This window comes from Saccostrea echinata, unplaced genomic scaffold, assembly GCF_033153115.1.
Source record: "Saccostrea echinata isolate AGI-Se365-2 ecotype Australia unplaced genomic scaffold, CSIRO_AGI_Sech_v1 ptg000008l, whole genome shotgun sequence".
NCBI classification, from domain to species: domain Eukaryota; kingdom Metazoa; phylum Mollusca; class Bivalvia; order Ostreida; family Ostreidae; genus Saccostrea; species Saccostrea echinata.
In genome coordinates, this window is record NW_026889757.1 from 4,214,071 (window position 1) to 4,227,292 (window position 13,222).

General features: G+C 30.2%; 1 protein-coding gene across 1 annotated transcript in view; it reads left to right on the forward strand.

The window, feature by feature from the left end:
* Positions 1–12,774, forward strand: part of LOC133180947 (myosin-VIIa-like) — a 43,658-nt gene extending 30,884 nt beyond the window's left edge. Inside the window, exons 29-42 of the mRNA XM_061315414.1 lie at positions 6,050–6,091; positions 7,992–8,113; positions 8,328–8,388; positions 8,494–8,595; positions 8,849–8,952; positions 9,072–9,147; positions 9,241–9,335; positions 10,123–10,169; positions 10,327–10,427; positions 10,822–10,895; positions 11,126–11,251; positions 11,380–11,446; positions 12,205–12,261; positions 12,387–12,774. Of these exons, the coding sequence (XP_061171398.1) occupies positions 6,050–6,091; positions 7,992–8,113; positions 8,328–8,388; positions 8,494–8,595; positions 8,849–8,952; positions 9,072–9,147; positions 9,241–9,335; positions 10,123–10,169; positions 10,327–10,427; positions 10,822–10,895; positions 11,126–11,251; positions 11,380–11,446; positions 12,205–12,261; positions 12,387–12,476 (1,164 nt within the window). The 3' untranslated portion in view covers positions 12,477–12,774. The remainder of the gene's footprint in view (positions 1–6,049; positions 6,092–7,991; positions 8,114–8,327; positions 8,389–8,493; positions 8,596–8,848; positions 8,953–9,071; positions 9,148–9,240; positions 9,336–10,122; positions 10,170–10,326; positions 10,428–10,821; positions 10,896–11,125; positions 11,252–11,379; positions 11,447–12,204; positions 12,262–12,386) is intronic.
* The last annotated feature ends 448 nt before the right edge of the window (positions 12,775–13,222 follow it).

Below are 13,222 nucleotides of genomic sequence, written 5' to 3' on the forward strand. Positions count from 1 at the left end.
CATCCCGAAAATATTGTTGACCGTGTCTCACTACAAGTCAAGTACAATGATAAAATAGGTCTACATTACATAATCGATTATCATTGAGCACAAAATTAAGATCATATATGGCGTATTTTTGATAAGTTCAGATTAACTAAAATTAAAAAGGTCTTTCTATTTGTTTTATTACTTTATATAAAGATAGGACTTTCCTGTAAATTACACAATTTAAATCAATCACGTTTCATAGATATTAGAAATTTAAAACAATATCCGATTTATTTACCGACTCTTCATTTAAATATGAGACACAGTTTAAAGTCAATTTAACAATAGAAACATGGGGTTATTCAAGTTCAAAATCGGTGAAAATTTTAATTTGAACGTAAATAACAAATATCATGTTCATCTACAATCAATCTCGTATTTTTATTTTTTAGCTCAGATACGCCATATATAGCTTTAACATAAACTCAAATAATTGAAAGTATCTTTAATTACTTGAAGATACATATATATATATATATATATATATATATATATATATATATATATATATATATATATATATATATATATATATATATATATATATATATATATATATATATATATATATGTATGTATGTATGTATGTATCGTCAATTCATTTGATGCGAGCAAGAATTCAATTGAAGTTTTCTTCAAATAATCAGTGATATCTCAGTACATTTCTGAATTACTGTGCGCATAAATTCAATTGTTGACATCAAAACCTATTTTAAATGAAAATATTTGCAAAATCACCAAAGAGCCAGAAAGGCTGATGACACAGCATGATCTATGGAGCTCCAAGTTAACATAAACTCAACTAAATGAAGATGTCTTCAATTAATTAATCGAAGATATCATAACAGTTCAATTATTGTACGTTGAAATGTACATCAAATGTTGCTCTCCAGATGAGCGCATCAATTAATTTAATACGGCACCAATTGAATTGATTTAATGAAATCATCGATAGGTTGGAATAAAGATATTGTAGACATGCAGGGTTATTTTCGCCTTATCGCAATGACAAGCAATTTAATACATTATCAAATCATTGCCTTGCGAAGTCTTGTTAAAAGATATACAATTTTCTGTCTGCAGAACTGTAGCGTTATGGTTTTATATTTTAGTCTTTGGTCAAAGACTAGAAATATAAAACCATACAGTCATTCATTGAAATCGACCTTTAAAATTATAATTAAGATATTACAACGGTAAATTTGCAAGCGACATAAAAAATTCAAACCAATTCATAAGTATTCATGTATTCATAAGTCAATCGATAAAATGAGTAGCAAACGAAAATGCTTGGACTTTATTCAAAGTAAAGAGAAGTTTTACTGATACTTAGACATTTCATTTAGATGAAAACCTGAAGTATAATAAACGGACGGGGATGAATGCACCCTGTTTGTACAAAAATTCAAATAATGTAATGAATAAATTACCTTTTATATAAATCAATAGAACCCTTGTTAAATTCCACATATTTTAATTTGCGTTTATTATTTTAAATAGTCATTCTGTATCGAAAGATCTTTTGATTAAATTGTCTAAATTCTGTGCCCCTTTCATAACTTCCTGTTAATGTGAAAGTAGCAGGTCACGATGTTTGAATATTTTTCTGAAAAATTTGGTTGATTCTCACTTTCATGTAAATATTAGAAATAAGGTGAAAATGGCACAATGGTCCTTGAATACTTATCTCCAGAACGTGAGTATACTATACTCATATTTTGTTAGAATTTAATATAAAAACAGCTAGAGAGGGCAAGCGGTAAATCTAATCTTCCCGACGCCCGACTCCCGACGGTCCCGGATTTTGGTTTTTTGGCAATTTCTTTTTTATTGATGCACATAAATTCTTCAAACTTTTCATGCACATTTTCTAAGTTTAAATGAATTCATTAATACATAAAAAACCTTTATAAATTTACTTATTTAATACTGGATCGGGAATATCACCTGCCAAAAAGCGGTAAATCTAGTACTCTGTTATAAATGCGAAAACCAAAGACGGACATCGATGTTTTCGTAGAATCGCGATTAAATACAACAAATTGAAGTATAGATTTTTAAAGAAATAAGAGGAAAACCTCATTTACATGCCAGTTAATTTGCATGCACAAAAAACTAAATTTTCCGGGTTTTTTTTTCTTGTTGAACTCTTTGCCTCAACATGCTTGTGTTCCCAGGCTCTACGACATGGGCGTGGTTCTACCTCAGAGCCCCAACCCTCCTTTTTTTATTTAATTTTTTTTCTTCTTTTTCTTTCCAATGTGAATTAACTTTTTATTTATTTATTTTAAGTTTTTCCTTTTTTTAAAATTATAGTTAATTATACAATCGTTTCTTTCTAAATTCAAAAGCTTTCTTTCGGAAGAAATTTGTTATCTAGAACATTTTTTATGTAATATTCTATAATTTTCAACCTAATTAAAATATCATATTTTATATTTCATCTTAGCCACTTCTTTTGGAATTACATTTGCTTTTTTAATTATATGTTTACCTTAATGAAATGCAATAGATTTAAAAAAAAAAAAAGATTTATGAATCATCTAGCATCGGTATACCCTGACACAACAAAGTTACTATAGCTTGGACTGTATATCTCTTCACTTTGAACTGTATCAGATGATTAGATATTTAATTATTTTTACCCAAGCTGACACTGCTTAAATATAGCTTTAGTTACTGAAGTGATAATTGTATTAAATAAATTTTCTATGATTAAAAATGTCTTAAGGAATCTGACTTTAAAACCACTTGATGTTCTGGATTATTATAGAATTAATTTTTTTTTAATTGATAACACCATGCAATTATTCCCGCATTCACTGAAATACTAAATCCATCTTTTTGAGAAAAAAATATCTTCCCAGTTAATATCAATATATATATATATATATATTTTTGATTATCTCTAACAGCTGTTTAATATATCGATGTCCGTCTTTGGTTTTCGCATTTATAACAGAGTACTAGATTTACCACTTTTTGGCAGGTGATACTGCTGATTCAGTATTAAATACGTAAATTTGTTAAGGTTTTTATGTATTAATGAATTCATTCAAACTTATAAAATGTGCCTGAAAAGTTTGAAGAATTTCTTTGCACCGATAAAAAAGAAATTGCCAAAAAACCAAAATCCAGGAGTCGGGAGTCGGGAAGACTAGATTTACCACTTGCCGCTAGAGAGGAACAGAAGTCATTGTTGTTTACTTAAAGGGGGGAAAATACATGCAAACAGGGTGTTCAATCTATTTATCTTGACCTATTTAAATGTGAATAGTGCTTGAATTGATGAAGTAATACCCTGCAGATTTTAATTTATTTAATCAAAGGGCAGATTATTCTAACTGCATAAATTATCAGAATTATATATTATAAAGAATGCTCTTCATTCTGTGCATTGTTGAAAGGGTTCTTAATCCACAGACAACCAGTGAGCTTCACTTAGTTCACAAAGCTAACTGGTTGTTGTTTACATTTTTTTATTGATAAAACTTCTTTGACTCCTGTGGTGGAGCTTCCAAGTAGATGTTTAATAATAGCTTGCTCCTGGTGTGTAAAGTAATAATATAATAATAATAATAATGCTTTATTTAGAGAAGGTAACCCGATTAGTACAAGGTACTATTCTTCCCCAGGGCCTTCTAAATAACAAACAACATATTACATAAAATGAGACAATCAAAGATAAAACATGTAATGATAAGTTCATTAATTCATGAATAATTAAATGTAATGTTCAACTTAATGAAATATACGCTCAAAATAAATAAGTCAATATTTATAGTTCAGGAGACATAGTTTAAAAACAATAGTAATAATCATACAACATGTACAAAGGAAATATATAAACATATATTTACAGACGTTGGCTAATAATAATTTTTTCCACATTTCTTCTAAAAATATGTTAAGATGGTGACAATTTTACATTTAATGGTAGGTTATTCCATAAATGTACACCTGAATATTGAATCGAATTTGTAAACAGAATTGTTCAATGTTTTGGTAAACGAAGATAATAATTTAATTCTGAACGCAGGGAATATGAATCATGGCTATGAAAAACAAAAAGGTCCTGGAGGTATTCAGGACTCATATACCATAAAAAATTTTGTACAATAAAATACACTTATGTAACGTGACTAATTCAAACACATTTAGCCATCCCAGTTTTTCAAACAATGGTTTTGATGGTTCGTCAGGTGCTGCATCAAGAATAATTCTAGCAGCCTGTTTCTGAAGTTTAAGGACTCTTTCAATGTTAGTTTTAGATGCATTACCCCAAACAGTAAGACAATAGTTTATTGAAGGCAAAATGTATGCATTATAGAAAAGTTTTCTGGTACTTAATGGAAGAAATTTCTTAATTTTATGAAGTGTAAATAACTTGTATGATAAGGATTTACAAACTGTATCTACATGATAATTAAACTGAAGAGTTTGATCTATCTGAACACCTAAGAGTTTTTCAACTTCAACATTTTCCAGTTTTTCTCCAGAAATTTCTGTATGAAGTTCTGGAATATCTAACTTTGACCTCTTTTGTTGTGTACACATAAGCATAGATTTTGATTTGTTCATGTTCAAAATCATTTGGTTCTGTATACACCAATTTTCAATTTTGCATAAATCATCATGATCATAATTTAAATATGTTTCAATATTATGTACATTGCTGTCAGATAAATGTAGAGTTGTATCATCTGCAAACATATCAATATTACAGTGATTAACACATAAAGGAAGGTCATTTATATACAATAAAAATAGTAGTGGACCTAAAAAATTGAAAAGCAATTTTTTCGTGCATTGTTTTCAGAACAGTTCAAAGTTGAAAACTATCACTCCACCCAAGTGTGATTTTTTTTTAAAGTCAAGTTTAAAAATAACTCTAATAATTTTAGTAGCTAAATAAAGCTATGTAGGGAATTTAAGGGGTACCCAAATTTAAGTAACATAGCAAATGTAGTGATTGCACCAGACCTGTTATAAGGAAGTCTTTTGGACTTCAAACTTTTGTTCATTATAACCGAGATTCTTTATTGTAAAAAATATATCTGTACAAGGAACTGGGTCTAGGTTAGTTTCTCTAGGAAGCCCATTTAGGACCTATCAAAAGATATTTTTGAATTCGATATAAGGAATTGTCGAATTTGTTATAATGAATATAATTCGTTATTACAATTTCTTTGAATTCTTTATAACAAATTCAATCTGTTGAAACAAATTTGTTGAATTCGTTATAACGAATTCAAAAATATGTTATAGTGAATTAAATTTGTAATAACGAATTCAAAAACCTGTTATAACGAATTAAATTTGTTAAAATGAATTCCTTAATTTGTTATAACAAATAAATTCGTTAAAATGAATTCAACAAATCGTTATATCGAATTCATACATGTATATATTTTTCTATGGGACCCGATTGTTGAATTTGATTAAACAAATTTATTTCGTTATAACAAATTTTAGAATTTGTTTAAATGAAATTTAATTTGTTATAACAAATTTTAGAATTCTTTTAAACGAATTTAATTTGTTATAACAAATTTTAGAATTCGTTTAAACGAATTTAATTTGTTATAACAAATTTTTGAATTCGTTATAACGAATTCAATAAATTTGTTATAACAGATTAAATTTGTTATAACGAATTCAAGGAAATTGTTATAACGAATTAAATTCGTAATAACAAATTCGACAGTTCCTTATATCGAATTCAAAAATATTTTTTGATACGTCCTAAATGGGCTTCCATAAGTCTCTGTGTCCCAGACAATTGAGAAATGAATGTCGCACTCAGTGGTGATTTTTGTGTTATTCCAAACAGGTGGTACAGGCATATTTTTGGTGAAAAAAGAAATTTTACAATACTATTGTAACCTGTTGAAGGACTGTGAAATTCTATTTGTCTATACCCCTGCATTTTTCCAAATATTAGATGGTCAGACAGAATTGTTTTGCTAATGAACTTGTATAAATAATATCTGTATCTGTACATTGTATTTCATCATAGGTGGATGATGCTATTCAAGATAAAGATGGCCTGAAAGCTGGTGTAAGTATTTGTATATTATTTGATGTACATTTAAGTGAAACAAGGTACATTAATTCTCACTGTATTCTTAAAAAAAAGTCTTACCCATGTACCTTTCTTAAATTTCGAATACATTTGTAGCTAATATCTATGGATCACTTGCTTCTCCACGTGTTCACCTGTATAGGCTGTAAGACAAAACATTGAGGGTCCAAGAGCATAATTGCAACAATATAAGTGAGAAAAAACATGAAGAAGACATTTCAATATAAGACAGAGCAAAAGAGGCAGAATTGCAATGTTGTCCTCTTGATGTTTTTTCCTTGACTTAGGGAAGAAAGCAGGAGTTTTTGTACTCTGATATACAGCTAATGTTTTGGAGTATTTTTAATTATTGGTAATAATTCAGCAATATTTCTGTATGTATGCAGTGATTGGGAAGGGCTTGCGCCATGCGCCATTGTCACATTGAAGTGAAAATTGGTGCATAAACTCAACCATTGTTGGCGCCAAGGTGTGCATTCAATTTTTAGTGATGTTAGTTGAAAATATTTTGTGTACGACTTTCTTATTGTTTTACTTTGGTTTTCAAGGCATTCATTTTAATACAAAAAATCTCATTGGTTAAAACATATCAATTTCAAAAACTGCTTCCTATATTGAAGGTACAATACATCACTCTGTATGCTGGTTCCTTCAAATGTGCTTCACTGAATACATAAAAAGATAGATTTGGTTAATAAAAAACATGTTTTTCTTTGTATTACACAGTTGCTTGTCATTTTATTATTTCTTAATGGCCCTTCAGAATATATAAATGGACCATTCATTTTCAAAATGGCCTGTTAAAAATGTTGACAGTTGCGCCATAGTCCCATTGACTTTCATGGCTTTCCCGATCACTGTGTATGTATTAAAATACTCATTTGAAGATAAAATCTACCATTTAAGACATCCTTTTTTAACAATAGTATTAAAATCTATCCAAGTTGAAATGATTTTTTTTTGTGAAAAATACTCAATGAAATAAACTTTGAAGATTTGAATTTATTGAATATTATTAAACATGTTAAAAGTTAGAATTTTTAAAAATCAATAGGGATTTTTAAACATTTCACTGTGCTATAAAAGAAGAATATAAAAGAAGGATATGTTTTTGTGAAACACTGAAGCCCCTATGTGGCAGCTTAAGGCTAAGGTTAAAGTTTTCCAAATGTAGGTCAAACTCCATTGTCAAGGTCAAAAGTTCAAAAATGTTGGTACACAAGGAATAAACATGTGAAATATGAAAGCCCTAGCACCAACTATTTAGAAAATATGGCAGAAATTAAGGTAGGTCATACTCTAAGGTCAAGGTCCTGAGGTCAAAAATATTGGTGCAACAGGAAATGTTTTATCACAAGGATTAAATAAGTGAAATATGAGAGTGGTAGCACCAACTGTTTGAAAGTACCGTAATAAGCAATGTTATGTTTTCTATACTGTAAATGTAGGTCAAAGGTCAAGCTCAGGAGATCAAAATGTTGGTACCCAAAGAAAGGTCTTGTCATAAGGAATACACGTTTGATAGATGAAAGCACTAGCACTAAAGTTATGGCCAAGGTTAAAGTTTTTAAAAGTACTTCAAACTCAAAGGTCAAAGTGAAAAGGTAAAACTTGTTTGCACCCAAAGAAAGGACTGGTCACATGGAATATGCATGTGAAATATAAAAGGCCCTAGTACCAACCCTTCAGAAGTTATTGCCAAGGTTAGAGTTTGGTAAGATTTTGAAAAAGTAGGTCAAACTCCGAGGTCAAGAGGTCAAATTACATTAAATTACAACTGGATTTTAATTTCACCCAACAGTTTTGACAAAAGTATGTTAAGCAACGTAACATGCTTAAAATATGACAGTTTAATAGTTTATGGTTATTTTTATAGGATTTGTTGTGCTTTGAGCATCCACATGTTGCCAACCCCAGACTTCAGCTGGAAAGACCAGAGTCAGCGGTACAGAGGGTGTTTGATACTCCATTAGATGAACTTGTAGCTGCTCACATTAGGTAAGTCTCTTCTATTGTTGTCAGTGGGCAGTGGTAGAATAGTGTAGCAATTGTGTAATCATAGATACACCAATCATTCAAATTGATTAATATGTGCGAAATTTTAAAGTATACATGTATTAAACAGTAGTAGGTGTTGATATCTTTATTTATACTTCTTAAAACAGAATGTAGTATTGGCTTTCAAATCTGCTGAATTGTTATTGTTTTTTAGATGCTGTTGGGCAGTAGGTAACCATGATTTTATAGAAGCTTATGGATGCCAGGCAGTTGTTGTCCAATATCCTTTTAGTAACTTGTCTATGTCCTTTATGAAATAATCTAATGAAGATTATGTTCATTAAAATCTAGTGTTCTATACTTCTGTGCCTTAACTTCAGTGTAGAGCTTTTACCAAGTTTTTTCAAAGCCAAAAAGATGAGAACTGGTCATTACCTATCATGTTTGCTGTATGTCTGGATCTGAGGTTATTTGCTAATTCAGTAAGTTTGTAGTATTTCACAACTCTGTGATGTACAAAACTTAGTCAATATTCCAGCTTATTTAATTATCATTAAAATATGATAAATAACTTACATGTTCAAAGTGTTGATGAAAACTTACAAGCATAATGTATGTGTGCTGTTGTAAATGCACAAGTTTACAAATTTGCTTGGCACAATAATATCAGGTTTATCCTACTTGTACAATTTTGACTACTTGATATCCATTACTTTAATGGTGCATTGTTGATAGGCTGATGCACAGGCACAGAAAAAAGGTAGGGGTAAGGCCGGAGAAAGACTAGAGAAGGCCGCAGAGCTTCTGATGGGCTGCTTCAGGGTCTGTGCTGCAGACAAGTGAGAGTTTTCAACATAAATTTCTAAATGAGGAAAAGAAATTGATTTGAAATCTAATAGTATAAGTTTGAAAGTTACATGTAATCAGGTGAAAATTAATTGAACTTACATTTTTTCAGTCGAGCTTCTGTTGAGGACACAAAGAAATGGGGAATGTTGAATATTGTTAATCAGCTGTTTAAAGTTTACTTCAAGGTAGGTAGAAGCTTTGCATTGTGTGTATGTGATATGATAAAGAAATCTGGAGATATTTTTTTTTCCTTATTTATGCATGTGCTTCCTTTGTAGATAAATAAGTTACACCTCTGTAAACCCTTGATCCGTGCTATTGACAGTCTACCATTGAAGGACAGATTCCCTCTTGCCCAACAAGTCACTTACAGGTTAACATACTAGTACATGTGTATCAGAAACTCATGATAATAACTTTCTATGAAACTATAAGAACATGGGAGACTAATGCTTAGAAAATCCCTGAAGATTTGATCTAATTTGCTCCATGATTTGAGTTAACATAAAAATGTAGAATATAACTCAAATTCTTTGGAAGACATGTTTCACTAAAATGGAGCGAGGACTTACTGATAAGGAAAAATTTTTTTTTTGAATGCATAGAAATGATCAATTTTGCCTACTCTTGTGTGAAGATGTCACAGTCTAAACAGTAGACACATGTATTATATATTTGATTACTTTTAATAGTAATACCAACTTTTGTGGCATATATTGCAATGATTGTTAATATGTATCAAAGTTAACTGATCTACAAGTGTATCAAAGAAAATTCCATGATGATTGAATTTGAGTTTATCTTGTCCTTATTTGACCAACCATGGGCATTTTTCTTGTCTTATTCCCCTATGTTCTTTCCCCATGAATGAAGTTATGCAGTGTGTCTTCTTAATCATGAATGGTAAAAAAGACTTTAAAAAAGTGTTTTTATTTAATAATTCAAGAACAACTTTTTACATTCTAATGATGTTACAAGGACATTACCATAACTTGTGTCAGTTTTTGTGAAGAAGAGGGAAGATGTATTCAAAGACATTGCTTTTCAGTAGAATATGACTGAGAACCTACATGTATTTAAAAAAAAACAACCTTTGTTCTTAATTGTAGTATAAACTCTTTAAATCTTTCTACATGTAAGCATGATTTTCTTCATTACAGATATTATGTTGGGAGAAAAGCTATGTTTGACAGTGACTTCAAAAGTGGTTCGTGTCATTTAGCCATTTGCTTCATTATAACAAACAATAATTTATAAAGGAATGAATGTACACATACATTGACTGTACATATATCTTTGATATAAGCATTCTGCTTTCATCTTTTTGGACTCTGTTGACATTTTCCATTTCTTTGTATATACAGCTGATGAATTCCTCACATTTGCCTTTACAAGATGTCACAGATTGAGTAGAAAGAACAAAAGAATGACCCTTATATATCTCCTTCCTGTTAAAATGCTGTTAGTAAGTATGGATGATGTATATCATAGAACTGCTTAATGCATGTTTGGTTTTCATTTGATAAAGTGTATATACTGTATTTACATAAAATATCTCAAAGTCATTTTCAAGTACATGTACTCCATTTCAATATCATTGCAATGCTTGAAATGAAAGAAAAATTATTCTTTTTTATTTCATGACCCAGAATGTCAAATACATGTACTAGTACTTAAGATTAAAATCACTTACAGAGATACATGTACTAGTACTTAATGATTGAAATCACTTACAGGGATACCTGTACTAGTACTTAATGAATAAAATCACTTACAGGGATACCTGTACTAGTACTTAATGATTAAAATCACTTACAGGGATACCTGTACTAGTACTTAATGATTAAAATCACTTATAGGGATACATGCCGTCGCAGAGAGTGTTGAAGAAATATGATCTGTTACAGTTTGCAGAAGTTGCACAAGCTGTTAGGTAATTTATAGTACTTCACCAAAAAAGTTGATACATTTGACTATGTGTTAATTCTTTGATTTATATTTTCTTGATTATAAAACTATTTTGTATGAATTAAAGATTCATACAGTTCACACTAATTTTGTGGCATTGGAAGACTTGTACATGTATAAATGTTCAGTTTTGTGTTTGCATTAAATGCATGTATGAAGTACTAGTATATGCTTTATTTTGTTTTCCATTTTCAGTTCAGGAAATCTTCTCTCACTAAATAATGCTTTAGAGAAAAATGAAGCATTCTTCATCAAATGTGGCATCTATCTCATCTTAGAGAAACTCAAGATCATCACATATCGCAACCTCTTTAAGAAAGTGTATGTCACATTTCCTGTATATTAAAACTTTTTGTCCTTTGGAAATGAAAAAGGTTTCAAATTTGTAAATTGAATGATTTATCAACAAATTTTATGACTTACACGTAACTATGTAAACTTATTTTCAGTTATCTCATACTGAATACCCATCAGCTCCCCATTGATGCATTTACTACAGCACTGAGAATGATGAAGGTAACTGCAATCATTTTACAAATTCTTTAATTACTATATAATCATCGTCGCAAACCACAGGTATTGTGTTCATTCTATTTCCACAAACCCGTGGCTGCCTCCTACCAAATTCTCTCGTTCTCGCGACTGAATCATTGAATATTTATTAAGTGACGCCAGATTTACCTTGACCAATGAAATCACTCTGTAACAATTTTTGGTACGCTTAAATGGTGGCGCCCATAATGAAATCATGTTTGCTATGCGTGGCAGATTTATTGAAAAAAATACGATAGATCCTGAAGAACATATATTCTAAAATACTTACAAGGTTTTACATTAAAATACAGGGTTTCGAATGTAGACGTTGTGTGAGAACGCTGAATAGCGTTACTCGTTAAGAGAGGAAATTCGAACCGAAGTTGATGTACAGCTCGTGGTTATGATTACATCCAAATAAAAGATAGACTGATCATTTTCATTGGTTCTGACTTGAAGCGTCAGATGTTATTCCATTGGTTGAATGTATGTTATTAATATTTATGAGAACGAGAGAAATTTGACGGAGACAGCCACGGGTTTGTGGAAATAGAATGGACACAAAACCGTGGCTTGCGACAATGCTATATAATATGAATTAAATTTGATGTGGTATTGTAATAAAACAAGGAATTATTTATATGTATCTAGCAAGATTTAGGTTAATTTAATTGTAAACATATATGAAAGTATGTTAAAGAGACTATTAAACATGGGCTTGTTCTTTTAAAAACATTCAGGTTGATGATATTGACAATGATGAGACAGCATGTATAATTGCCAATCTGATATATGAGGTAAGGGTTTGCTTATTGCCATACTGTGCAAGAATACAAGTGCTGAAATTTCTTTCATAATTCACTTTGAATATCACTTGGCTAGCTCCCTCATATAATTGAGACAACTATCCTTTGCTTTACAGAACAAAATCAAAGGCTACATTTCCCATCAGCACCAGAAGTTAGTGGTCAGCAAGCAGAATGCTTTCCCTAAACTATCAACTGTTCTTTGAAGTCAAAAGTGTTCCGGTCCATGATTAGACTTGGGAATCAGATAATTTCAGCCAATTTCTAGAATTGTCATGTGGAGTAACCTGTTCTAGAAATGTTGATAATGTTTTGGAAAACAGTTTTTAATGTTGTCAATATAATAAAGTCTTACTGTTGGGTAATAAAAGAGATCTGAAGATATTCCTGAGGAATTAAGGCTTTGGAGTTGAAACATGCATGCATTGTGCAATAGAGAAACTGTTGTTGTAAATTCTGTTCATTCTGTTGCAGCAGAACAATAAAGGTGTCATTAAGGTTTAACATGGTGTTCTGTAAATTGTATTTTTATTTGAAAGTGTCTGTAGAATAGTTGGTGTTTTTTTTTTTTAAATCTTGTCTGTCATGAGAATGATTCCTATTAATTTTCAAAGCCAAAGGTCAAAGTCACTCTTATTGTAGACTAAAAAAAAGTATTTAAAAGCCTTTTATGCCATGAAAATGTATATTATTAGTAATTTGCTTATAAAATAAAATAAACACTTTCAATTGTTAGTCAAAGGTTTAGGGTCAAGGTCATTTTTGATTAGCATGCAGATTAAATTGGGTAATTAATTTGAAATAAGCATGAGACATCATGACCATTGTAATTACAGAAATATTTTCATTTTTTATAAAATATGAGTAACTTTTAATATATTAAGATTATTTAAACAAGTTGAAGGTTCATAACCGTGAAGAACAGGAATTTTGATAAGAATGGGTATTAATA